This window comes from Orbicella franksi, chromosome 12 (assembly GCF_964199315.1).
Source record: "Orbicella franksi chromosome 12, jaOrbFran1.1, whole genome shotgun sequence".
Taxonomy (NCBI): domain Eukaryota; kingdom Metazoa; phylum Cnidaria; class Anthozoa; order Scleractinia; family Merulinidae; genus Orbicella; species Orbicella franksi.
Genome location: NC_138156.1, coordinates 21,962,313 through 21,987,643, shown reverse-complemented (window position 1 = coordinate 21,987,643; position 25,331 = coordinate 21,962,313). Strand labels below are relative to the sequence as shown.

General features: G+C 40.5%; 2 protein-coding genes across 7 annotated transcripts in view; both read left to right on the top strand.

The window, feature by feature from the left end:
- Positions 1 to 16,710, top strand: part of LOC145462897 (uncharacterized) — a 34,462-nt gene extending 17,752 nt beyond the window's left edge. For 5 of the 6 annotated variants that reach the window (XM_081446554.1, XM_081446550.1, XM_081446552.1 and 2 more), the window contains exons 6-25: positions 4 to 66; positions 1,019 to 1,080; positions 1,439 to 1,466; positions 2,085 to 2,147; positions 2,928 to 2,974; positions 3,392 to 3,428; positions 4,024 to 4,086; positions 4,930 to 5,015; positions 5,832 to 6,398; positions 7,040 to 7,058; positions 7,316 to 7,446; positions 7,697 to 7,727; positions 8,182 to 8,244; positions 8,341 to 8,403; positions 8,495 to 8,557; positions 9,115 to 9,167; positions 9,307 to 9,343; positions 10,303 to 10,365; positions 10,795 to 10,928; positions 11,949 to 16,710. In XM_081446554.1, coding sequence (XP_081302680.1) covers positions 4 to 66; positions 1,019 to 1,080; positions 1,439 to 1,466; positions 2,085 to 2,147; positions 2,928 to 2,974; positions 3,392 to 3,428; positions 4,024 to 4,086; positions 4,930 to 5,015; positions 5,832 to 6,398; positions 7,040 to 7,058; positions 7,316 to 7,446; positions 7,697 to 7,727; positions 8,182 to 8,244; positions 8,341 to 8,403; positions 8,495 to 8,557; positions 9,115 to 9,167; positions 9,307 to 9,343; positions 10,303 to 10,365; positions 10,795 to 10,928; positions 11,949 to 12,328 — 2,053 coding nt within the window. In that variant the 3' untranslated portion in view covers positions 12,329 to 16,710. The remainder of the gene's footprint in view (positions 1 to 3; positions 67 to 1,018; positions 1,081 to 1,438; positions 1,467 to 2,084; positions 2,148 to 2,927; positions 2,975 to 3,391; positions 3,429 to 4,023; positions 4,087 to 4,929; positions 5,016 to 5,831; positions 6,399 to 7,039; positions 7,059 to 7,315; positions 7,447 to 7,696; positions 7,728 to 8,181; positions 8,245 to 8,340; positions 8,404 to 8,494; positions 8,558 to 9,114; positions 9,168 to 9,306; positions 9,344 to 10,302; positions 10,366 to 10,794; positions 10,929 to 11,948) is intronic. The other variant, XM_081446555.1, reaches the window with a different exon arrangement.
- An 851-nt stretch (positions 16,711 to 17,561) lies between these two features.
- On the top strand, positions 17,562 to 24,175 carry LOC145462904 (alpha-N-acetyl-neuraminyl-2,3-beta-galactosyl-1,3-N-acetyl-galactosaminide alpha-2,6-sialyltransferase-like). The gene is made up of 5 exons (XM_081446569.1): positions 17,562 to 17,827; positions 20,786 to 20,876; positions 21,351 to 21,992; positions 22,566 to 22,670; positions 23,313 to 24,175. The coding sequence occupies exons 1-5, from the start codon at positions 17,800 to 17,802 to the stop codon at positions 23,500 to 23,502; spliced, it is 1,056 nt and encodes a 351-aa protein (XP_081302695.1). The 5' UTR covers positions 17,562 to 17,799; the 3' UTR covers positions 23,503 to 24,175.
- Positions 24,176 to 25,331: the final 1,156 nt, after the last annotated feature.

Sequence of the window (25,331 nt, the reverse complement as noted above, 5' to 3'; positions counted from 1 at the left end):
CAGGTGTCCTACACCAGGATGTGATGGAAAGGGACATGTGAATGGAAAGTTTGCATCACACCGCAGGTTAGAGAGAGCATATTACATTGATAACCCAGTGCGGGTTAAAGTCATTAAATGTGTATCTGCCAGTGGTATGTCCAGTGGTCTAAAGGGTTGATGCAGCTTGAAGTCGATATCCAGAGGTTTGGAGATTAAGCTGTGACCATATTCCCTTGTTTGTGGTCCAAAGGCAAAAACAAGATAATATTTTAGGGTCTTAGTGTGTCTCTTTACCATGGTACAATGTAGATGGGGACCTGAAAAAATATTTAGGGATAACCCACCATTAACAAAGCATGCATCCTACCATTTGGGAGTACAGTGTAAATCTATATATGTGAGGTAAAGTCTGCATCAGGTCAGTGGCTCATTACAGCTGGAGCTTTTCCTGGTTTCTAATATTAGCATTAAGCAATGAGGAATATTACTACTCCTTCCATGGATGGGATGCTAGTCCATCACAGGGTTCCCCTCCAGCATTAATTTGCCAGTACCCATTTATATGTGGAGGCTCAATGGCCTTATGGTTAGTGCACTTGCCTCAGGATTGAGCGGTCAGGGTTCGAGCCCTTGCAAGGGACATTATGTTGTGTTCTTGGGCAGGATGCTGTACACTCACAGTGCCTCCCTTACCCAGGTGTATAAATGGGTACCAGTGAATTTAATACTACAGAAACTGGAGGTAAGTACTATCCTGAGGGGCCACTGGGCTCATGAAGACTTTACCTAGTTTCTACTCTAGCATGCTTTCATCGGGCCACTGCATCTCCACAGAGTCAGCAATATAGCCTCCAGTAAGTGCTTCTTACTAACAGAAACAATCATATTATTGTCAGGTGGCAGTACATGCATGCTCCTTAGAATTTAACCCAAGAGTCAAAAATGGCTAAATTGCGTAGGCATTGATATTAAAAAAAAAATGTGATGTAACACCGTAAATATTATAGAGTTTAACTTCCACTGTACCTATTTTCAGTGTCTACGGATGTCCCTATGTACAGAAAACAAACAGGAGGTTTTCAAGGACAGACAGTGGAGGTAACTGATGGATGGAGTGTAATTTAATGCAATTGTGCATGAACTCTGGAAAAGTCTGTTTTTATTTTACTGAATCTAGAATTTCCCCATAAACAGATGTTAGCAGAGGGTTATCAGCGTACTGCAGCAACCAATGAAAATATACTGGGTACAGAGGCTTACCCTCTTTCTGTGAAATAATGTTTTGAGCAGACAATGATGCCAGTTGTAATAAAATTTTCCTCTTACTAGAACCACATTCAAACCGAATGCTTCATATAATCTGTCTCAGAAAAGAAATCTTTGATCATACAAACAATGTTTGTGTTATAAAACATCTTTGTTTTCTTAATACTCAATATCTCTTATTAATCAACAGATAAGGATGCTGATTCAGATGCTTCAAGGTGATTATATATCAATGAATAACAAGAGACAGTGGAAAACTGTTTTTCTTTTTTTTTTTTGTTGGAACCCTCAATATTTCACATTTCTCAAATATTCGAAGCAAGTTTTTGCTCCCTTACCCTCAATTGTTTGAGCCTCCTAATTTTTTGAACCAATTTCCATTCTCCTAGGTTGTTTTAGAATTTGGTCTGAAAACTCAGGATTCTGCTGTTTGTACTCTTCTCTGTTGGATGTTACAGTTATTTAGAAAACAGCTCTAAGAAAATATGCATGCTGATTGGTTAAAAGTTGTGTTTCTATAACTCGATGGAAACACAGACCTAGCACAAGCTGCTGACATAATGATGGCACCTGCAAAGAGAATTTACATTTTGATGATCAAAGTAAACAAGTTGTTTTCCTTTCCTTTTTTTCATCACGGTGTTTTCTAAAAGAAATAGAAAACATGTTCTCTGTGTTTCTATCGAGTTATAGAAACATTCGTGAAAGTTTGGGAGAACTCAAAAAAACTTCCACTAGCGTTTCTATAACTCGATAGAAACACGGTATATGTTTTCTATTTCTTAATTAATACCCCAGCATTTAATTCATGTTGACACCCTTTTTTTGGATCACAGATGTCCCACTCCAGGATGTGATGGTTCAGGACACAAGTCTGGATTATTTGCTTCTCACAGAAGGTCAGTATCTAGTACATCATCAGAATGTGGTCTAGGCTTAGTCACAGCAGGTGTAATTTTATACCTGGGGGTGAGTCCCATATAAAAAGTACAGGGGTGCTCATCATGTGGAAAAACTGATTTGGTACCTCTTCTAAGGATGTTCAGCCTCAAAAGGTCCCACAGCATGAGCTTTCACAGTACCTTTAATGGTATTGAGCCAAAAATGTCAGCATCAGTTTATGTGTTACTTCAGAATTTGGTAACTCCTAGGGGTGAAAAAAATTTTAGCCACGCCCACAAAACAGGGTCTTGTTACCTCTTGGGGTTCTTTTCAAAATTTCCGACAAGCATTCCTCGCACTTTTTATATGGGAGTCCCCTCCAGGATATTTTTATTACCACATGCATGGTGCCTTATTTGTGGAGGGGGATCCTAACCAGGAGCCTGGAAGTAAAGGTGATGGGGCTGTAGGGGAGAAAAAAGAGGGTAGGAAGAGGGACTCCCAAGCTGTCAGAAACCAAAAAAATAAGGAAAATCTTGCAACATTAGTCAAAATTTTTTCAATAGCAACAATGCAATATTCATGCAATATTTTATTGAGGAAAAAACTAAGAGGTGTGAGCCACAAAAAAAATGGGAAGGTAGAGGTTGTGGAGGAGAGGGGAGGGGGGGGGGGGGCTCATACTCCCATGGAAAACCCATGGATTTCCCTTGTTGATCTTTGTTTTGTTGCATTCAATGTGTTCTTTTATTTTGTCTTAATATAACGTTGCAAGGTTACAACCTTTTCTGTTTCAGTCTGTATGGATGTCCAAGAAGGGTTTCTGTGGATAAAGATAAAAATGGTAAATTATTATCATCATAAATTTAAAATATTATATTTTTATTTATCATCATGGTTGTCGTTTAGAAAACATCTTAAGTTAGCATCACTTGATATCACTTGATGTTGTTCAGTATCACCTTACACAACTTGAAGATGGATGTAGATGTAATAAGGTTGCAACTAAGTTGGAACTGAAATAGTTGCTAGTAAAAAAAAAAAACACATTTTTTTAATGGGATGTAGCTAGGATGGGGCTCAGGATCTGATGGAGGGCAAAATCCATAATAAAAAAGTTTTATTTTTAAGTAAATCAGAACTGAGCTCCAAAGATCTGATTTGGTAACAAAGTAATTCATTGTGATTGCATGAGTTAGACAAAGGGTCTTTTATCAATATGTTGGCTCAAAACCTTTTTTGTGTGTGCATTAAACCTTAGGTAAGATGTCAGGAGCTGGAGATGAGAATGGAGCAAGGTAAATTGCAGTCCTTTCTGTCCTCTGGAATACATAATATGTACAATTCAAGGAGTAAATGCTATAGAGCAATCTGTTGACTTTATTTTAACAGGATGTCCACTCTGGGAGGAGAGAGTCCCATATAAAAAGAACATGGGTGCTCCTCGTACCTTTTAGGGCTTAAAAACACAGTTTTGGTACCTCTTGGGTTGTTCAGCCTCCAAAGGTCCACAGCAGAAGCCTTTGCAGTACCTTTTAGGGTATTGAGCCAAAAAAATATGACAGGAGATAATGTGTTGTTTTGGAATTGGTACCTCTTAGGGGTGAAAACCATTTCAAGCCACACCCACGAAGCAGGATCTTGGTACCTCTTAGGGATTCTTTCAAACATTTCTAACAAGCACCCTGTCCTTTTTATTTGGGAGTCCCCCCCCCCCCCCAGTCCACTTTGATAGGCTTTATATCTACATGTATTTATACCCCACAAATTAACTTTTGTGTGATTTTATTGGTTACCTGATGTCACATTGTGCAAAATCACAAGAAGGATATCTCGCAATAAACCCCCACCTCCTCAATGTTTGACTAAACAACCTTTATTTTCTCATTTTAGGTGTCCCACTCCTGGATGTGATGGAACTGGACACAGGACTGGGTTGTACACATCTCACAGAAGGTAGGTGTGCTAGTTAACCTGCCAGTGTTGATGTTTATGTATGGTTTGCTGTAAATGTCATATAATTTTATAGAACAAAGAGTTACAGGTGGCTTACCATGGATATCACCTTCTTCAATCAGCAGGGCATTTCAGATTTATTTTTCCCCTTTGTCAACTCCCTTGATGAGCATTTTATTTTCACCTTCTCTTAATTCATTCTCTTGTTTGGACTGCTCATTGTTAACTGATGTATTAGCCAAATATTAGGTTTATTACTGTGCCAGGGAAATGGCGTTGTTTATTTTAACCCATTGAAGCCTGTGATGCCCACAACCGACCGTGATGATTGTTGGCCTTTGTTCCACTTCTGATGTCATCACCTTTGACCAAAGCTTAGAGACGTAGGACACTTTCTCATCCAAAATTTTGATTTCTGCGCATACCTAAGCACTAATGTCATAAAATGCAATGCTAGTGGAAAGAAAGGCATGCTGTCTTGTTGCAAATGCCTTTTTGAGTAGACTGGAGCTAATTTAGCTCAATGTCAAGGCTACAAATGTCCAAAATGTCCGAATATACATTTTTCCAAAAATCTCCAGGTGTCCATGGGTTAAAGTTCATGATTTTTAAGTTGAGCTAGTAGAAGAAAGGATATTCAGTTGGGAATTCAGTTGATGTGTTGTATACATCCACAACCAAGAGATATGGTTTTAAGTGCTTATACTCAAAGGTTAAGCCACTTGTGGGTATAAAATGATATTTATGTGAATTAATTACATTCAAAGCAACCATAAAATAGCATTTCATCCTTTTCTCTTGCAGCATTAAAATCATATCTAAATGTCATGTATTATTATCCAGTCTTTCAGGGTGTCCCCTGGCAACAGTTCAGAAGCAGATTGCTCGGCAATGTAAGAGTCCACCAGCTACTCCACCACACAAGAAAAGTGAGTTAATTGTTTACTAGTGTCGTAGCCATGTAATGCATTTTGTTTTTCCCAACATTGCACACTTTTATTGGCTTCTCCCAGGTCCCATGATATCTAATGATAAAACTGTTTCCTGTCAGAAGATTCTCAGTGGGCTACATTGCAAATCTTTGACATCAGAGGGTAACAGTGCACTGTTAACTGGGAATGCTGACCAATGACCGCGTCTTCTAAAGTCTTTGATCTGCTATTATAGCAAATCACTTATGGGATGGACTGTTATTTTTTTGAGGGAGGGGAGGGGGGGTGGTAATTTTCCCCAAAAAATTCCTGCACAGCCAAAACGCCTGGAAAAAAATTGTGCAGGGGGAGCCATAGGAAAAAATCGAGTAAGTGCTTTCTACCATCCAGGTCATGTGTTTGACTTGAAAAAAAATTATTGTGCAAGTTATTGCCCACCAAGAAAATCATGCACAACCTAAACGTGAGAAAAAAATTCATGCCCCAGAAAATTGCCCAACCCCCACTCTGCCCTCCCTTCCCTCTCAAAAAAGTAATGGCAGGTCCCTGGTTCTTTGGGAAACCAGTTCGTTTTGTTTCCCTTGAATCTCAATGTTTCCTGAGGCGGGTAGATTCTCGGAAAACAAAATTAACTGTTTTCTTCCAGACCAGTCATAAACTCGGATATAAGAAATGCCTAGATACATATAGCAATTTCCTTATATCCAAGTTTGGGGTAAACCAACATTACTTGTTGCTGGCTTGTTGGGTTCCTGAGTATTCTGACCACTGTATCTCGATTATTTTAACTGAGTTGGTTATGTTTTATTTTAGCACGCCCACCAAAGTACATTCTAACAGACAAGACACCCCCTCAGGAAAGCCCCACATCACCAGACTCTGGAATTTCCTCTGCATCCAGTACTGAAGACAACTCGGCAAAGAAAGAACTCAACTTTGACTCTGACAATAAAGATTACCCAGTTCACTTCACCTTTCCTAAAAGCAAGCCACCCAAAACAAAGGCCGAATCTCCATCTGTGACCTGTACATCGACAACACCAACTGTTACCCTCACTCCATTTTCAATGCCAAGCGTCATCTCGGCTACGACTGCCGTGGCTGTTGCCAATTCTGTCATGAGTGGTAATTTGGCTTCATTACCTAAAGAAGTGCCTACGACGGAGTGTTCAGCTGAGGACGCTGAGGATCGAACTGTTAAAGGACCCATGGAACAAGACGATGATGGTGATGATGAGGAGGAGGAGGAAGAAGTGAGCTCAGATGAGATGTGTCTGGAGGCAAAGGAAGTGGTGCAGTACTCATCCTCTGAGAGTTCATCTGATGAGGATGATGACTTCAAGGATGATGGCGAAGACTCTGATTATGGAGGAGGGAAAGGTGAGTGAGGGCTGATTATTAATTTATTCTTCAAGTAACCAGGTCTGGTGAGTCTGGTCCTAATCTAGAGATTGAAGGAGCTGCCTCATGCATTTGGTGGTAGTGTTTAAAGGTCCAGTTTCTGCAGTATGAAGTAGCTAGAATTATTGCTAATTCCTTGCTGAAACTGGGATAACCTGACGGTTATGGTACGGTACTTTTGGTCCTATTTAGGCCTAAGGTTTAAACCAAGTTGTGTACTAAAATCAGTTGTAAAGCCGTAGATTATGGTTTAATTGTTAAGTCAATACAGTCATCATTCTTTGTCATAGGATGGGCTGTTAGTCCATCTATGGATGCCCCGACATTATGCCAGGTTACACTAACAGAACGCCGGTATTTATTTGTAATCCTGAGTCGAAGAGGGACTGAACTGTCTTGTCCTGCAAAAATACAACACACTGAACTCATCAAGTATTTAAACTTAGATCTCTAACTCTTGATGCAGAATCCAGTGCAAATTTCTACAGACCTGAGTACTAGGCCTAAGTGAAAATTTCAAACCTGTCTGAAAAGTACACCACAATTTGTCTGGTTCCTGCTACCTATGTTAAGTTGCAAGGTAAACATTTTAATTTTATTTTGTGTTTTCTTGTTCTCAGGTGTCTCAAAGTTTATTGGGTATGTAGACCATACGCATCACTTCTTAAACTTTCCTACCAGAGAGTTTTTCTTAGCTTTTGAATTTGAGTAGACGGTGAAATGGTTTAAAAAGTATTCTTCGTCAACGAGAAGTCGTACTTATTAACATTAATTTTGTCCTCAGCCCTGAGTCAAAAATACCTTACCAAAATGTGAACTGGAAAAAGAATAGTGTTGTTTTGATTGAGACTCTTCAAAGAATGATAAAACACTAACACATTTTTTTTATTTTTCAGTTGTCCCACAGAAGGCTGTGATGGTTCAGGCCATGTGAATGGCCGTTTTGCCACTCATCGTCGCCTCTCTGGTTGCCCAAGGGTCGCTAGGAACGTGCCTCTTCCAAAAACCCCAACAAAGCGCGAGTTTGGTAAGATACTATTTTGGATTGATACACGTTAATTCTTGACCTATCTAGTAGAACTTCTAACTAAGGAAATACACCTCTGAATCAAGGCAGACAAGTCTTGGAGCAAACTCTTAGCGTGCTCCTCATGCAACTCAAATGATACCGTTATTTGTGGTCTGTATTTATATTTGTTATGAGAAAAGTGCAGTTGTCTTCGTATGGTATCACTGGCACTCAATATCTCAGGGATAATCTTGTTTTGGTATTGCAGGAGCAGATGGAAAACCCAAAGAGCTTCTTAGGTGAATGATTGTCCAATACTCAATTACATTAAGACGTTTGCCTTTTTTTAACTTTTTTTTTATTTAGTGTTATAGAATCACTGTAAGGAATCTAACTTGTGATGGCGCTGTTTTTAGCCTACTGGTTTGCCTCCGGCCAGTTGAGACTCTTAATAATGTTATGTTCTGTTTGAATTATTTGTTTCAGTAAGTTATTTGCTCGGCTCCACTAACCTTTGAGCTTTAAACACTGCCGAGGCTAAATAGGGGTTATTGCTATTGTTATTAGAATTTTTTTCCCTTTTGAAAAATAAGAACTTTAGGTTAACTTTAGGTCTTTACGCTAACTGCAGGAAGGATTTGCCCAGAAGGACATTTTCCTCTTAGCGCAATAAGTTTCAACAACTGGAGCAGGAGTCGCCGAAGAATCATTCATGAAATAGTGACATTTCTTGTTGTTTATTTTGGTACACAGTTGCCCAACCCCTAACTGTGACGGGAGGGGTCATGTCTCAGGACAATATGCCACTCACAGGAGGTAGGTCACAGTCTCACTCAGTTGAAGTTCATGAAAGTTTTCTGTAGTAAAGGCGAGCGTTTTCCAATTTCACGACTGTTCTTGTTTGGTTCTCAGTTTATCAGGGTGCCCAATGGCGGCCAAAATGCAGCAACAGGAACACCAAGAAGTTAGGTACATGTATGTGTTTGACTTACGCAGTGAGTAGTCTGAGTTTCAGCCGTTACGCTTGGAGCATTGCGTTGATAAGTATAATCTCTTTTCGTTAAAGGTGTCCCACCGTTGGTTGCGATGGAACAGGTCATGTGACTGGCAAGTACGCCTCACACAGAAGGTAGGAAGTAAAGAATGTCGCCTTTGAGGTCTTTGAGCGTTTGTGGGTTAGTAGGAGTACAGAGAACTATGCCTTGCCACGGTTCTGAGCATGATACTGCTGGAATATTACTCCCCCCCTCCCCTCCTGGATGGGATGTTAACTGGTCAATCGAAGGTTACACCCCCCTCCCCCCACGCCAGCATTTTTGCTAGTGTAGGTTGTCCCACAACAATTCGTCATCGTGAGAAGGAAGTGCCTTGCCGCGAACAACTCGGTGACCTTGGCCAGGACTTATACACGGACTTGATGACCTAACCTAAGATTCAACATACTAGCCATCAGGCCCCATAAAAGATACAGAAACCCTCTGATGTTAAATCCTCGTAGGTTTAAGTTAAGTGTAACGTCAGTCACAAACGTGTCCCACCTTTAACGTGAGTTTTTTTTTTCAGTCTTAACTCTCCACAGCGTTTTCTGAACTGAAAACTTTGTTGATCCTCGATGTTGTAAAGGCATAAAGTTATTTTGAGCCACTTATACAGGAATGAATAACATCTGTTCTATCTGTTTTTCAGCCTGTCAGGTTGTCCTCTGGCACCAAAGCTTGCTCTTCAAAATTCTGAAGCCGGTAGGGATTATGTCAAAATAAAATATCGTTGCATTCTTGTAACGTGCTTTCTCGATCTGGAACTGTGAGCTATTTGACAATTATTATTGTGTTAAGTGTGCAGCTGCTACTAATCGTTCACTTTTGCTTTTCTTCTCAGGTGGGAGTGGTGCACAGTCTGACAAAAGCGGTCCAATGTGAGTGTGAAGCTGGTAGATGTACTGAGTAATGTAGTAGAGGTTACCAAACTAGGCGCGGTAGCCAAGTGTGATTTCTTCGAACTGTTGTACCGTTGCTCTTGGCGGGTTCGTGTGTAGTAAAGTCGTTCTTATTGTTATTCTCTCGTTCTTGACATGAGTACTTTAATGAATTTATTAAGCCTGGTCTACCTGAGCAATTTTTGCGCGAAATATATTTTCTGAAAAGCTGGCATGTTAAGCTTTTATGTGCCAAATAAAAGTTGTCAGATCCGAAATTCGTTCCTGTGGACGACTCGTCACATAAAATGTGGCTAATATGTTCGAAAACGCGATATATATTTTTTTTTATTTCGGGGCGGGGGGGGGGGTGGGGGGGAGGGGCGACTAAGCAGCCCCGCCTTGTTTTTGCGTATCTCTGCCGTCCAAAGTCATTACTGGTGCACTAAACTTTGAACTGCTGACAAATATTTGCTGTGCTATCTACACCATCAAATATATTTGTCACATAAAAATTGCTCGTGTGGACCAGGCTTTAGGCTAAGAAACGGATGGTTTGGCTTAGAAAACCTTTTATAACAATCGGTAAAAAAAGATTAGTGCTGTACTTCTAACGGCCTTCAATTGGTGGAGCACTGGCCTTGTAAATGATAAATCATGAATTCACATTTGATTCTCAGTGTAGCTAGCTGCGAGTAGGCCCACGTTTGGGAAGCACACGGGGGAGCAGCGAGGCTCCTCCCCGTCGGATCGTTTCGCTCGCGCGTGTGAGCTTGCAGGCTACAGTTTAGGAGACCTTAAAATCTATTAAAACTAACATAGCAGTTTACAAAGGTAGAACAACACCAAAAAAATGATAATAAACCAAAAAGGATAAGATTGGGGAAGATTTAGATGGATTATGAACGAAAAAAACTTAAAAAATTGAACAACTACGATCTAATCTTGTTCCTCCTCAGGTGCCCAACTCCGGGATGTGACGGGACGGGACATTCCAGCGGTCAGTTCAGCACCCACAGAAGGTAAGCGCAGATCTTGATGACAAGGCAACAGTCGGTGTTCCATTGACTGTTGGAAGGGACTCACCAAGAAGAGTGTGAAGAAAAATCGTGCATGACGGAAGAGATCGAATACTCTTTGAAATTGTTGCCCGTCACAGTCAACTGGATCTTGTGTTTGACTGGAAAGAAAATTCTCTCAGGACCTAAAGTTGGATCAATTCTTGCCAAAAGTGAAATGGAAGTAGAATTTTTGTTCTGAAAAATTGCTTAACATCTCCATCCCACCCCCCTCAAAACTAGCTTGATTCACATGACATCCCTTTCCCCGCCATAGACAGTTTCTTGTATGACATCAGTCTCTTCTACACACTTTTTTTCTGAATGTTTTTACTCGCCCGTCAAAGAAACACAGAGGTTTTAAACAAGCTAACCCTCTGGTCTTTGTTACAGTTTGTCTGGCTGTCCGCTAGTTTCTCCTTCCGAGAAGAAAGTTCTCATGAGGCAAGAGGCAGAGTCAAAGTTGCTTGCTCAAGCAAATTCTTTGGAACCTGAAGTCCAGTTGGTTAAAATTCGTTCAGGGAAAGGTAAGGGTTATGATCATCGTAGAGCTATTTACACTCTTTAGTTTAGATTAGGTTGTGTTCAAGGGAGGCAGGTAAAGGTTAATTCTGCATACGAGCCAAGTGGCCGACCAGGCCGGCGCTTATCTCCGGTTTCTTGTAGCACAGAGCGACTAGGAATATTTTTACTCCCTCCTGGATCGGATGCTAGTCCATTGCAGGGTTACCCCCAGCGTTAAATTCGTCGCTACCCATTTTTACACCTGGGTGGAGAGAGGTATAGTGAGAGTGAAAAGTCTTGCCCAAGAATACAACACAATGTCCCTGTCCAGGGCTCGATCCCAGACCGCTCGATCCGGCAGCAAGCGCACTAACCATTAGTCCATCGTGCCTCCACACAGAAGACAGGTAGTAAGGTAACATTGTTCGAGACTTCTGTGCTTTGATTTAAAAGGATCAGTGCATGCCATCAAGTTTTAGCACGTTTAAGGGAGGTTTAATGACCTCAGCAATAACAGTCTGATTTTGTAGACTAGTACGCGACAAATGACAGGAATCCATCAGGAAATAAGAACGACAACCGACTAAGAGATGACAATGGATTACCATGGGGACATATTTGAAAATATGAAGCTTGCGTTTCAAGTGTGGCTGGGATTTTCTTTTGATTCATCGATAGAGGAAATCTTTCCTGCTTCATTACACTTTTGAAACACATGCTCGGAGACGGGGCTCCTTTAAGAACCAATTTAGACATTTGAGAACTTAGGTGGCTCTGAAAGTATACACTGAAAGTATACACCCGACGTTAGGTAAGTTAAACCTTCATCTAGTTAGTACAAGCCCGGCAGCTGAATTCCTGATCCTATACGTGGCTTTTTGAGGAGGAGTTTACCAGGCAGTCAGTGTGTACAGACGAGTTCTGTAGGGAGGAGTTTACCTTGGTGATGCAGGCAAGCCAGTTCAGTCGCTTTTCAGTTGAAGTACGTGAAAATGTAGTGACCTGCTTTTGAGTGATGCTCATTATTTCTTTGGCCACGACAGCTCAACAAGAAATCGAAAAGGTCCGCGCCTTGGACAAAGAGATCAACGTCCTTCAATCGTCCAACGAAGAGTGCGAGAAGCTCAACAAGGAGCTTGACTCCGAGATCAGCCGCTTGGAGCAAAGGCTGACCGTGTGCAAGGAGGAGACGGCAAGCGACAGGCACAGGACGGGCGTGGTCGAGACGAAGCTTGCCGTGGTACAGACGCGGTTTATTGCCTCCCTGTCCCATGTTCAGATGCCCGACATCGGCGTCAAACTCACGTTCGACACCATGGATAAGTATATCGATAAATTGCAAGAAATAATTGAAGAAAATTCTACAGATTATATTGGGCTTATTGGTGAGATTAAAGAGGCGTTATCAGATTTTAAATTTTAAATACAGAAAGAGAGAAAAAGAGTTTTATTATCGCATACCATTGGAATATTATTAATTACTGAAGTCAGGAAAATTACAGATTTTATTATAATACTAAGTATTTTGATGTACGCTTATCAGATTTCTTTTAAAATTATCTGTCATAGTTATAGACCTTTCGAATAGGATTTTTAATACGAAATAATGCCAAAAGATAACGTATTTACTTGTCAGTAGATAACGATTTAGTCTTAATTTCCTCAGTTTTTGGACCTTTCATTTTCCCATGTTCTGGTCTCTCTTCCGTGACTACATATTTGCAGTTTATTCCTAAATTCATATTTAAGTCATATTTATACTCACACTGGCATAACTTATGTGACTCTGTCCATGTTATATTATTATTTACAATACTGGTGAAAATTCTCTCTCCACCTACTTCTGTCGTGTTCTACCTCTTTCGGACTGCTTGTGACTGCTCGTGGGTTGTCGTGAATGCTCGTGAGTGTTCGTGAATTCTCGGGAATGCATGCTTGTGAGTGCTCCTGCTATTTGCTGATTGGACCAAAAGAATCAGGAACTGGTCGGGATTTTAGAAAGGCTCGCTCCAGTGAGTGTGCAGGTTCCTCCATAAATAATGTCTTTCACTCTTTTGTTTTGCTTTCGCGCGCGCTTTGTTTTTGCGGGGACTGAAGGATGAATGAAAGATTATCCTAGGCAGACGCTCTTTGGGCTCGTCACGCAGTCTTCCTAAGAATGATTGCGTGATGTGTCCAAAGAGCTTCTGCTTAGGAGGCTTTACCTGTTGTGTGGTGACTATATTGGATTTCATTACGGGGGCATCTGGGGAGAGAAATGTTCGGAATCCGCTCGGACACTCGGTACACGATCGGATGCCCCGAGAATTTTCGAGTTCTGTCGACAGACCCAGACCCCGTCATTTTTCGGGTTAAGACCTCGCAACAGATCACCGCGTATTTAAAATTCAAAATGGCAGCCTCAAAATGGAGCAGTCGTCTTAATTAGTCCTCTGTTTTTGATGTGAGTGCTTCCTGTGCCCAAGGAACAACTAACCATGACGTTTTCGGGTCAAAAGTAATCGTGCAGACAGAGACGTTTGTTCACTAATTCAGGTTGTACAGGTTCTTCAGGGAACTTTAATTTCTGATTTTCCAATGGGATGGTAACCTTGCCTTTTATGGTTTGGTTTTTTCTCTGGTTATCTTCTCATCTTTTCATAGGCTACATCTGTGTGGCCAGATGTCAGAATCTCATAACCCTTGTATTCCATTTGTGGTACTGTTTTCTTTTTTTCCAAACTTCTTTGCTTCACGTCTTCGAAGGAAATTTAATTGCAATAGACTCGCCGAGTACATTCTGTATTGTTTCGCCCTCATCTTTACCTAGTGGAGAAAGAAATTGTATAAACGACTTTTACTTGTGGATTTATTGTACAAAAATTACACGAATTTATAACCGCTAGAGTCGAATAAAATAGAAAATGGTAATTCAACCAATGACATAAGCCACTAAGGTTATGCGTCCCGGGGGGGTGTACTCCCAGAAAAATTGGGTGGGGATGTGCAGCCTACTTTGCAAAACCCCTTATTCTAGTTAAGACCAAGATCTGTGATTTTCCCTACCCTATGTATGACCTGACCAAAAATTTGATACCCCATTTAAGACCTGACTCTTAAATCATTACCGTGTTACAGACTCGCCTTGTGATCACTTCCTTAGTTCAGAACGATGTTAAAGGAATTGTGTAGGGCTTTTGTTGATGGTCTTACCACTGATGTTGAGAACGTTGCTTTTTCTAAAAACAAAACAAACCCAATTCAAGACTAGAGTGCAAGAACCATCCCCTATTTGAGACCAAAATGTCCAAAATCGATACCCTATGTCAGACCAAAATGGCTAAAATCCATACCCTTTGGGGTCGCCCATACCCATATAGCCCATATAAGTGAGTACCCCCCCCCCCCTCCGGTATGCGTAGTCCTGGGTCTTGTGCCATTGGTTTGACATCTTAATAAAGATCTTAGGGTTAAAAATCAAGTTTTAATTGATAGCCAAAAGCAGTTTTTGATTTTGAGCAACGAGATTTTTTGTAGAAGTACGTTTGTGACGATGCATTTTATTATGTTTTTTTTAGAATTAATACAATACCTGTGGGGAGCAAAGTGAATTTAATACTTAAATAACAGTTTAGAAATTGGCTCAGAAAAACTGCTATAAATAAATCGCTTCTAAGACCTCTATTTCAACTGTATATATGTTCAAAACTTCCGATTTAAATTAGAGATATCAAAGCACTATTAAGTAAAGATTTCTCTAATATATTATTTATTGAAAAGCTTGTTGATTATTCCTGTCGCGTGCTACTCGTGAAAACTCTGACAAGAGACAAGAGAGCTCGGGGGACACCTTTACTCCCTGGGAAATAAAAATTTTAAAGTAAATAACAATTAAAGAGAGCAATTAGAACTTGATTCTTTAAAAGTGTTGTTTGGGGCTACGTTTTTATCTATTGGTAAGTTAGTCGCTTGACCCCTGCTTGTGGAAATCGGACATGTTGTGTGACGGAACCACTTTAGCGTGACTTGCCGCACCCATCATGTTATTTGTCACGCAATAGTAACGTTTTGGCAGCCTGGTGTAAACGGAATTCTTGTCATTTTTGGCCCAAAGTACAAATAATCTATATAGGAAAATTAATATATTAAATACAATGAGGGAAAACGTAAATCGATCTTCAGTTGCATGTTCAGACTGCAGTTCCTGTATTTATTGCATTTTTTTTTCATATTTAACATGTTGGCGTTACGCCGCGTTCTTTGTAAGAGGAAACGTGTACTGTTCGCTTTATGGATGGATGGCACCTTATTCTGAGACCAGTTGCCCATTCATTCTTGCTTTACACATCGAGAAGGGTTTTTGGTTTGAAATCCATTGATGGTTTGTAATATTTGTCGAGGATTCCAGTGCGTTTTAGTTTGTTTTATTTTTAGGCTTCCAATTCTATTTTGTCAGATCAAATGTTTTATTTATGTTATTTGTGTTTATTTATTCCTCTCTTGGAAAGGAATCTGCCAAGATTAGTGCTTTTTCAGAAACATTTGATTAGGGTTTGAAGGACCAGTGACAGTTCTTTTTGCCTTTTTACCAAATCCAATAAAACCACATTTAGACATTTTTTTTATGTTTGAAAATGAAGCCAAGTAACATGAGGTGTCATTCAGTCCAGGCGATCCTTTTTCCTGTGTGCTACTACTGCTCTCCTTCACGGCCGTGACTCAGGCCGTCACTCAACGCTTGTTGCGTGACGATCTACACGGTAACGGCTGCGATGTAGACTAGTTTAACATGTGCGTATTCATCGGTTTTAGGCTTGGAAACAAGTTGCCGGTGTGTCCGGTAACCAAGCTGTCCAGGAATAATCAACAATTGCAGTACTTGCTGACAAATTTTTAAATAAATATTAGTAATATATAATTGAATGTTTTATTTCTGTCACCTTTCAAACCCCGTGGTCAACATCTAATTTCTCCGTACTGTTCTAATTCATTTCTATCATTTTCCTTAGGAGAATTTGGTTTCTACTGGTTATGATTTTCCTGAGATCGGATTTTTCGTCCTCATAACCTTGGCTGAATTTGTTTTAAATTGCAACGAGTTCAGAATCTAAATTATTTTTATTTTTTCTGTTTTCTTACATTTTCTACAATAGACCTTAGGAGAGTTTACCTTCAATTCCGCTTTTCTTGAAATGATTGCGTTATTACTTATCATGACCTTTCTGCCTAAGTTGGTAGGGAGAAAATAGACTTTGATCGCTGCTGGGGATAAAAGGTAAAGAACCTCGGATAATTAATCCAGTGCTAAAGATATGTATTTTATAGTCAAAAGAGAAATAAAGGAAAAGTAAATCCAAGTGAGTTGTGATCTGTCATTGAAATCCGGGAAGAGGACAAGGTAACTAGGGTTAGGCAGGGGAGCTTTTGTTGCTTCCCGTTAGGAGAGGAGGTGGAGTGGGTCGATAGGCAGGATTAACTTCTTCATTTTCAAGACTTCGCCCCTGGGAAGGATTGCCAGTAGTTGAGCTTGGTACTTTGGAAGATTGTAATGCTAATACCTCTAAAGAAATTTCCCTTTCCTTTTAATTCCCCTCAATTTGAACAAATTTCTACAAGTTGTTGCCAAATGTAACGAGTTATAGTATAATTCCGAAAGTGACGGCCCCCGTTACTTTCAGATTTAGCAGCCAAAAGGGGCCGCTACTTTCGGGTAGCCGTTACTTTCGGATGGGTAAAAAACGTTTGTGCGATAAGAGTCGTTTTCAGACAAAGCGGACGCATAACACATAAAATTAAAAGTTCCATTTGCGTGTGGTCCTAACTACCCACATAAACAAAGCTGACTGTATAAACAAAAAAGGTCCCAAATGTTGCAACTGATTACACTACAGTATCGTTTGACTCTGCTGCTAAACAAATACCGCTTATAAATCATAGTTTCAAGAAAGATTCAGTTACGTTCGAATTGAAATCACAAATAACTTCAAGTTGTTCAGTCCTGCAGTCAGAGTGCGCTTGAGATCAGAGAGTTTCTCTTTAGTGACGTCTTCAAAGGGCCGCTACTTTTGGGGGGCGACCGTTACTTTCGGGTTTCAATAGGATGGTAAAATATTAATGTTAGTTTCGGGGAGTCGTTATTTTCGGGCGGGCCGTTACTTTCGGAATGCTACGGTATTTTGAGGGTCACGGAGGTGTCACGACGTTTCTAGTAACAATGCGATACTCGCCCCCAGTATTCCCTTTCTTTGAAGAAGATCACCAGCGGGCTCTCCAGAAGACAAAGGAAATTGGAGATAGGGACTTCCTTGTCCCCAGATTCCTCGATTTGGTGTTGACGAAGGGATCGGGGACTCTGGGACGAGAAAGCGCTGCTGTAAGAACCCGGATGTGAGGAAAAGCCCTGACTTGAACGCAGTAACGAAGAGAAGCGTTTTACTCTTTGTTCCGTAAAGTGGCAAATTTATCAGCACATGACAGCTGCCGGAAAGAAAAATAGGATCATTTTTTTTTCGTAAAAATACATCCGGCGTGCGAAAACAAAAATTCAATCATCGAAATAAGCGCGTTTAGAAATAATTTTACGAGAATTTTTGCGGTCGCTTTTTACCGCTCCGAAATTTAGTTGAACAATTTGCGTCGATTCCCATCGTTAGCGGCAGGTGCCCTGATAAGTGTAAAAGTGCAAGCTCTTATGTTTGTTGTGGCAATTAGAGATTTTCGTCAAATCAGTTTCCGCAAGTGAAAACGTATTAATCTCGGATTGTCCTAACACCTCCACATTGGTACGAAAATGCAAATTTGACGTACTGTATTTTTTTTTTTCCTTTCGCCGAGCATTGTATTTGTCAGTGACTGCTCGCGGCGCGTGTGATTTGGTTGTGATCGAGCGGTGTGTGAGCGGATCACGACGTCTCCATGCCGTTGGACTTTCCGCTTTATTACGGTAAGGAACCCTTTAAACGCCATAAACCCAACAACAGCACAACTGCGGTGGCTGTAAAATTCACGTTTTAATGGCTTGAATGGCCAAACGCAATTTTTAACGCAGGTAATCTTGTAAGTCATAAATCAAGCGCCAATGAAGCCATAACAGTGTTAGATATGCTGAAAAAAAATTTGAAGTTCTTTTAGTGGACATATTGAGGCTTCACTAGTGCCTGTGTGAAACCAATCTTCCAGTCTGTTAAAATCGTTTCATGATATCATTTTTCTTTCCATTGATTTTGTTGACAATTGTCAGGAAACGAGACTGCACTTAGTGTATAGGTCTGAAAATATTACTTTTTGTTTATTTTTTTTTTCTTCCTCTCCTTGTAACTGTCCACTCGCTAAATTTCCATCCAAAGACTTCGGCGAAGTCTTGTATTGATTTCAATTTTTTTTTTCCCTGCGTTCTACATAAGAGCGCTTTTATTAATTTTGCATTGGGCAAAATTTTTCGTCTTCACACGATTCTTCTTCGTGTCTCAAGCGATGGTATTTTTTGATTCTCTTCTGTTATCGAATTTACATTGGCTATCCGAGTGATTATCTCCAATACCGTGAACGGTATTAAACTACTAAGAGATAAGATTCTGTAGGCCTCCTGCCGACACAAAAGCAAATCCTTGAAAAATGTCAAATTTCGCAAAACGCTGCGTATTTTTTGTTTAGCATCATTTTTGAATCTATTTAACTTCCTGTAGAAAAGGCCTCTGAGCGTAAAGAGATAAGATAATCTCTTTCGGTTTTCTGTACTGTGACGAAAATGCGAGTATTTGTCAAAATCAAAGAAAATGAGAAAATATAAAATAATCAAGATTATTTATTATAATTCGGATGTGAAATGAGAAAAACCATTGAGCGGAAAAAGTTAATGTACTTTGCTTTAGTTGCTGTAAGGTGTGCGTTTGGCTTAGTAAACTCCAACGAAAGGAAAAACTGGGACAAATCCAATTTCAAAAGCTAGGTGAGAGGGAAAGGAAACAATATTCCTTCATAACACACCAATGAAATGCTTGAAAAAAAATTAAAATCGGTCAGTGCATGGTATGAAATACTAGTTATAAAAATGATGTTAATTTTGTCAAGAAAAGTGTTGGTGTTGCAATATACGCAAATCAAATCAAAATCTCGCGGTAGATAATTTATTTTTATTTGCCATCTCGACAGCGCCATATTGGCCAGGAGAACAAGATATAAATATGGCGAAAATGTCGAGTTCTGAGGAAACGAACGAATCTCTATTTATTCATGATGACTTCAGTTTAAAATGTGAAAACGGAGGTTTCTCTGAAGACGCATCAAATTTTTTCCGAAGGAATATCACCGGTCATTTTGACTGAATTTCGGTCTGCAGGGAAATCACAGGATTATCGTAATTCCATCGTTTTCGAAAAGTTCCGTTTTCAAAATGTTTTCCGTCCACACGAAAACGAAAAGCCGGCGTTTTCAAATTCCTCCTGTTTGAAGAGCGTTTTCGAAAAGCTCCGTTTTCGTGACGGATTAGTGTGGACGGTAGGCCTAACCGTAGAAATAAAGCTGCGTTTTCAAATTTCTCCGGTGTAGTGTGGAGAGGGGGCCTTAGTCTTGTTTTGAGACAATATCGAAATCTTAGTTCTTCTTAATTATTGGTATACACCTCTTTTAATAACGTTGGGTGATTTTGCTGTTACATCAAGTTAATGCTCGGTTGATGATTTTCTTTATTGTCACCACCTGCTCACTAAATAATATAATGGCTTTGTACGGAGAAATAAGATGTTGATATTCTTGAGATTCATGGTTTGTCACGTTTAGACTTTCAAACGACAGAGAAACGCAAACTGAGAACTTCACTATGTTTAAGAATTCGTTTCCTATATTAATAAACATTACCTGTTACGGAACTGTTATAAGATGAAATTAAAGTTTAAACATTGCCGGAGGGAAGTAACAAGGACAAATAATATTTCTGTCGTACTTTCTTTGGACGCTCCAGTTAATTTGTTCTGGACAAAAACAATTCTGTTGTTCTTGAGTCCTATCAACTGAAGTTTTTCAAACCTCGATGATACTGAGGGATTAAACCGTATTTGTTGCGCTATGAAATTGATCACTCTTATAAAGCCATTTCATTACTTAAACATGGTCAGTCAGCCAATCAGAATATAGTGAAGTCATCTTGGCTAAAAACAGGAAGCCCTTTGAGTGTTAAGCACTGTTAATTTCACTCACTCGGAATCAATTTCACGAATATACTCTTTCATATGTCAGCCATGTGTATCAATGTTTCGTTGTTGCTTTTTTACATCAAAGGTTTCTTTCTACAGTTTACAGATACGGATCCTCGTTTTTTCCACTTCGATTCATGTCCCGCGCGCTTCGCGCTTAGGCCATAAATCGAAGAGGAAAAAACGAGGTCCGTAACTTACAGTACGAACCTCGAACTCAGTTAGTAAGAGGTATTTATATTCCAGTTGAACAATATGTTCTAAAAGGCTAGATTCAATTGTGATGAATGTCTTAATCCTCGTTAAATCTTCTTTAAAACGTACAATGTTTTCATTGTCTGATGGCAATCCTCATATTTGGTAACATTCAGAAACTTACAACCACTTTTGTACATCTCTGCAAAAAACCTGTTTTAGAACAAGTTTTTTCCACGCATTTCGGCGATTTTTTTTGATATAATAGTGTTGAGTGTTGTTTATTGCTGGGACTTAATCAAACTTCGTTGAGCTAGATCTAAAGACGGTCGCTCTTACACGAATAACCTGCCAAATTCAAGTTAAGGTTTCTAAAAATAACTTCACTTGAAGACGCTGCTTCGCAAATATGGACCACAGAGATACTCTTAGTGATGTTCTCTCCAGGTTTATCGTATCCTTTGAAGTTTTAACCAATCAGCGATCTAAACAGTTCTTGTAAATTGTTCATGCAGCTGGCGTAGCGGATGAAGACATGCTCGACGAATTTCTTGTGGGCAGAAGAGAGCTGGATCACGGACAAAGCTCAACTATGGATGTCCGAAGGTACGAGTACAAATGACAGTTAAATCACCCTTCAAATATCAACTGGGATCTTTTCGTTGAAGTTGTCAGGCTCGTTTGTTGGTTGATTGGTTGGTTGGTTGACCGACTGACTGGCTGACCGACTGGCTGACTGGCTGACTGACTGACTGACTGACTGACTGACTGGCTAGCTGGCTAGCTGACTGGCTGGCTGACTGGCTGACCGACCGATTGACCAACTTACTCACTGACAGACAGACAGAAAGATTAAAATATAACGAAAGCACCATTTTTAAGCCTAGGTTAAACAAACCTTCAACTTTCAATGATTACGAGGGCTGTAGTGAACATCTAATAAGCCTCAAAATGAATTTCTAAGAGAGCAGAAATATGCATAGAAATGTTAGCCAGTATTAGTTGCAGTGTCTTTTCAACAGAATAAGTCGCTGTAGAGGCTTTATCGGGTGGTAATGCTATGACTCTTGTTAATTCTAGATTTCTTAATGTGAAGTACCATCAAGCTTCAGTGGGAAAATTCAAGAAAGTCGCAGCGGTGTCCACAATCGCTTTTGTCCTCATCATAGTCATGGTCTTCACCTTTGGCTCTCCTCCCACGAAGAAAATTGCAATGAAGACGCTTCCCGCGTCAACAGAAGCCAAAGAGCCTGGTGCCGAGAAATACCGACACTCCTTCGTGCTGGCCACGAATCCCGATATGCCTATCGATCTAGCACTCAAGTGCAACACATGCGCGCTGGTGAGTTCCTCTGGAATGCTGCTGGGCAGCAACGCGGGCTCGCAGATTGACTCTGCCGATTGTGTCTTCAGATTAAACTCAGCGCCCACGCTTGGCTATGAAAGAGATGTCGGAAGTAAAACTACCGTTCGCGTGGTCTCGGTAACAGGTTTGAAGTCTTTGATCAGAGATGCTTGGCAGAAAACGCTGGCTCCTTTTGAAGACTTGGACTATATGATACTTCTAGGGCCAGAAGAATTGCTGTGCGAGAATTGCACGCTTACCAATCTGTATAAAAAGTTCGCGGAATACCTTCACAACACCGAGCTTCTTCGAGTCAGGCAAGAAACATATCAGAAGGTCAAACAAGAGTCAAGGAAACTTGGTATTAAATATGGAAGGTAGTGGAATCTCTTCTGGCCTATAAACTAACCTTTCTTTTGTTTGCTTTTCTACTAAGCTTATTCACATGTTTTTGTCTGTTATTTTCCCTTTCCCACAGCGCAAACTTCACCTTGTACCGGGATCTTACTAACTTGACATAATGAACACCTTGCCTGCATGAATACTAGTCTTTTAATCCAGAGAGAATTCAAGATGGCGGATTATACGCCGGTTTTATTTTCTGCCTTACCGATGACAAGGTTCCTAGCTGTTTGGTTGTGCGTCACCCACCCTTTAAAGCATCTCAATCACTGTATTTTGAATTATTTTGGTCACATACAAAAAGCAACAAAGAGATAATAACAAACCCTAAAGGAACAAGGATGGTTAAGGACGGAGAGAATTAACTCGGATTACAAACGACGAACTTGAAAAATTTAGACCAAACTTTTCAAGATGAACAAACCTTGACGTAGCTTCTTTAACATTTTCGCCTTCTCGTCCGCTCTTTTGTTGCGCTATAAACTCGAAACAACAACTTTCCAAACAGTTCTGGTGTAAATACTCTGGTTTTCGCTATATCTTTATAGGCAGGACCTTCCAATCTCTACAAGATTTTACACAATGAGTCTCGTTCAACAATTTTGCCCTCAAATCAGAGTATTCGGCATGGAACTGGAAAACCCCTGTCCAAGGTATGTCAAATAAGTTTGAATTACAATATAAAACCAATTGAAAGGCTAACCGGACGGTTGAAAAGAGTACAATGCAGTGGCGGAACCAGACCTTTAGCTGTCGGCTTTTCTTCCATCTGTGATTTCTCCTTTTTTTACCCAAAATAAGGAGGGGGGGGGGGGGGAGGCTCCTCCCCTAGATCCGCCACTGCAATGCCTACCATAGCGTGTTTAGGTCAGTCAAACCCAATTACTGCTACAAAGGTTTGTCAGAAACTTAATTTGACTAAATTGACTTAATTTGACTTTTTGACTAAAAAAAGGCAACTAAAGTGGACTAAAACGAAGTGAGATGAAAACAAAAAAAAATGCTATCTTCAGCTAAATTGCGGAGTAAACCAGATTATCGTAAACTTCCCTCAGACCTCACCCGTCTCAAAACCATGAAGAAAAAAACATTAGTAACAAAAACGCAACTTTTTGTATAATTTTAGTGGTACTTTCGTGGAAAAATTTAGTGCAGATCATTCATGTCGAGCTGTTAATGTCCATATCACTTCAGGTAAAATTTCCTCCACTCCAAGGTTTCCTTCACGTTAACTGCTCACGGTTGTTCCTATTACGCGTGTCAAAATTACTTTATGTTGGTTTCATTCGTTTTAGATCGAGAACCATTCCTCTGTTCTACTGGGTCCCAGACTCTTGGCGGCACGAATGTTTGAGTCGAGAGGGAAGAGTTCAACAGCAAGTCTTGCAAGGTCTGAAAAGACTTCGACAAGAAAGCGAAATCTTCAATTCTTGGGCTCGGCAGTATCACATTGAGTTCTTTTATCCTTCTCAAAAAGTCACATGAATATTTTGAACGATAAGAAACCTTTATTCGTTTGTTTCTTCGTTTCGAAAGACTGTATTCCACAAAGTCGTTCGACGTTCGTTCTCATCGTCACACAACGGTTCTCCATCACCCTGTCACGCAGAGTTTTCTAGTCACAAGTGTTATATGAAGCCTCTAACTGAACGTTTGCGACAAAAGGCTGAGCTATGTCCCCGCTTCAAGTGAGTTGAGTTTTAAGTTGAATGGTTATTCATTAAACTTAACTTTCGGATCAAAGCAGAACCACTGACATCACACACCGATAAGAACTTCATCGAAGAACTCGGTTTATGTCTCTATTAGTTATTTGGTTAATTTCAAGACACATTAAAGTCAATGGTCTGTCAAATAAACTTGATAAAGTTTTTGTCCCTTTCTTGTATTTTGTACAAGGTTGTGATGCCTGTATTCCTCTCTCCTCTCTTCGTCTACTACTCTACTCTACTCTACTCTACTCTACTCTACTCTACTCTACTCTACTCTACTCTACTCTACTCTACTCTACTCTGCTCTGCTCTGCTCTGCTCTGCTCTGCTCTGCTCTGCTCTGCTCTGCTCTGCTCTGCTCTGCTCTGCTCTGCTCTGCTCTGCTCTGCTCTGCTCTACTCTGCTCTGCTCTGCTCTGCTCTGCTCTGCTCTACACTACTCTACTCTACTCTACTCTGCTCTGCTCTGCTCTGCCCCTACTCTACTCTACTCTGCTCTGCTCTACTCTACTCTACTCTACTCTACAGTACTCTACTCTACTCTACTCTACTCTGCTCTGCTCTGCTCTACTCTACTCTACTCTACTCTGCTCTGCTCTGATCTGCTCTGCTCTGCTCTGCTCTACTCCACAGTACTGTACTCTACTCTACTCTACGCTACGCTACTCTACTCTACTCTACTCTGCGCTACTCTACTCTACTCTACTGTACTCTAATCTACTCTACTCTACTCTACGCTACACTACTGTACTCTACACTACTCTACTCTACTCTACTCTACGCTACGCTACTCTACTCTGCTCTACACTACACTAATCTACTCCACTCTACTCTACTCTACTCTACGCTACGCTACTCTACTCTACTCTACTCTACTCTACTCTACTCTACTCTACTCTACTCTACTCTACTCTACTCTACTCTACTCTACACTACTCTACTCTACTCTACTCTACTCTACTCTGCTCTGCTCTGCTCTGCTCTGCTCTGCTCTGCTCTGCTCTGCTCTGCTCTGCTCTGCTCTGCTCTACACTACTCTACTCTACTCTACTCTACTCTGCTCTGCTCTGCTCTGCCCCTACTCTACTCTACTCTGCTCTGCTCTACTCTACTCTACTCTACTCTACAGTACTCTACTCTACTCTACTCTACTCTGCTCTGCTCTGCTCTACTCTACTCTACTCTACTCTGCTCTGCTCTGATCTGATCTGCTCTGCTCTGCTCTGCTCTGCTCTGCTCTGCTCTGCTCTACTCCACAGTACTGTACTCTACTCTACTCTACGCTACGCTACTCTACTCTACTCTACTCTGCGCTACTCTACTCTACTCTACTCTACTGTACTCTAATCTACTCTACTCTACTCTACGCTACACTACTGTACTCTACACTACTCTACTCTACTCTACTCTACGCTACGCTACTCTACTCTGCTCTACACTACACTAATCTACTCCACTCTACTCTACTCTACTCTACGCTACGCTACTCTACTCTACTCTACTCTACTCTACTCTACACTACTCTACTCTACTCTACTCTACACTACTCTACTCTACTCTACTCTACACTACTCTACTCTACTCTACTCTACGCTACACTACA

Coding starts and splice junctions, on each gene's coding strand:
- LOC145462904 (XM_081446569.1), top strand. CDS start 17,800: ATGCCGTTGGACTTTCCGCTTTATTACG. Junction 20,877..21,350: donor TCAACTATGGATGTCCGAAG/GTACGAGTACAA, acceptor TGTTAATTCTAG/ATTTCTTAATGTGAAGTACC. Junction 22,671..23,312: donor CTGGAAAACCCCTGTCCAAG/GTATGTCAAATA, acceptor CATTCGTTTTAG/ATCGAGAACCATTCCTCTGT.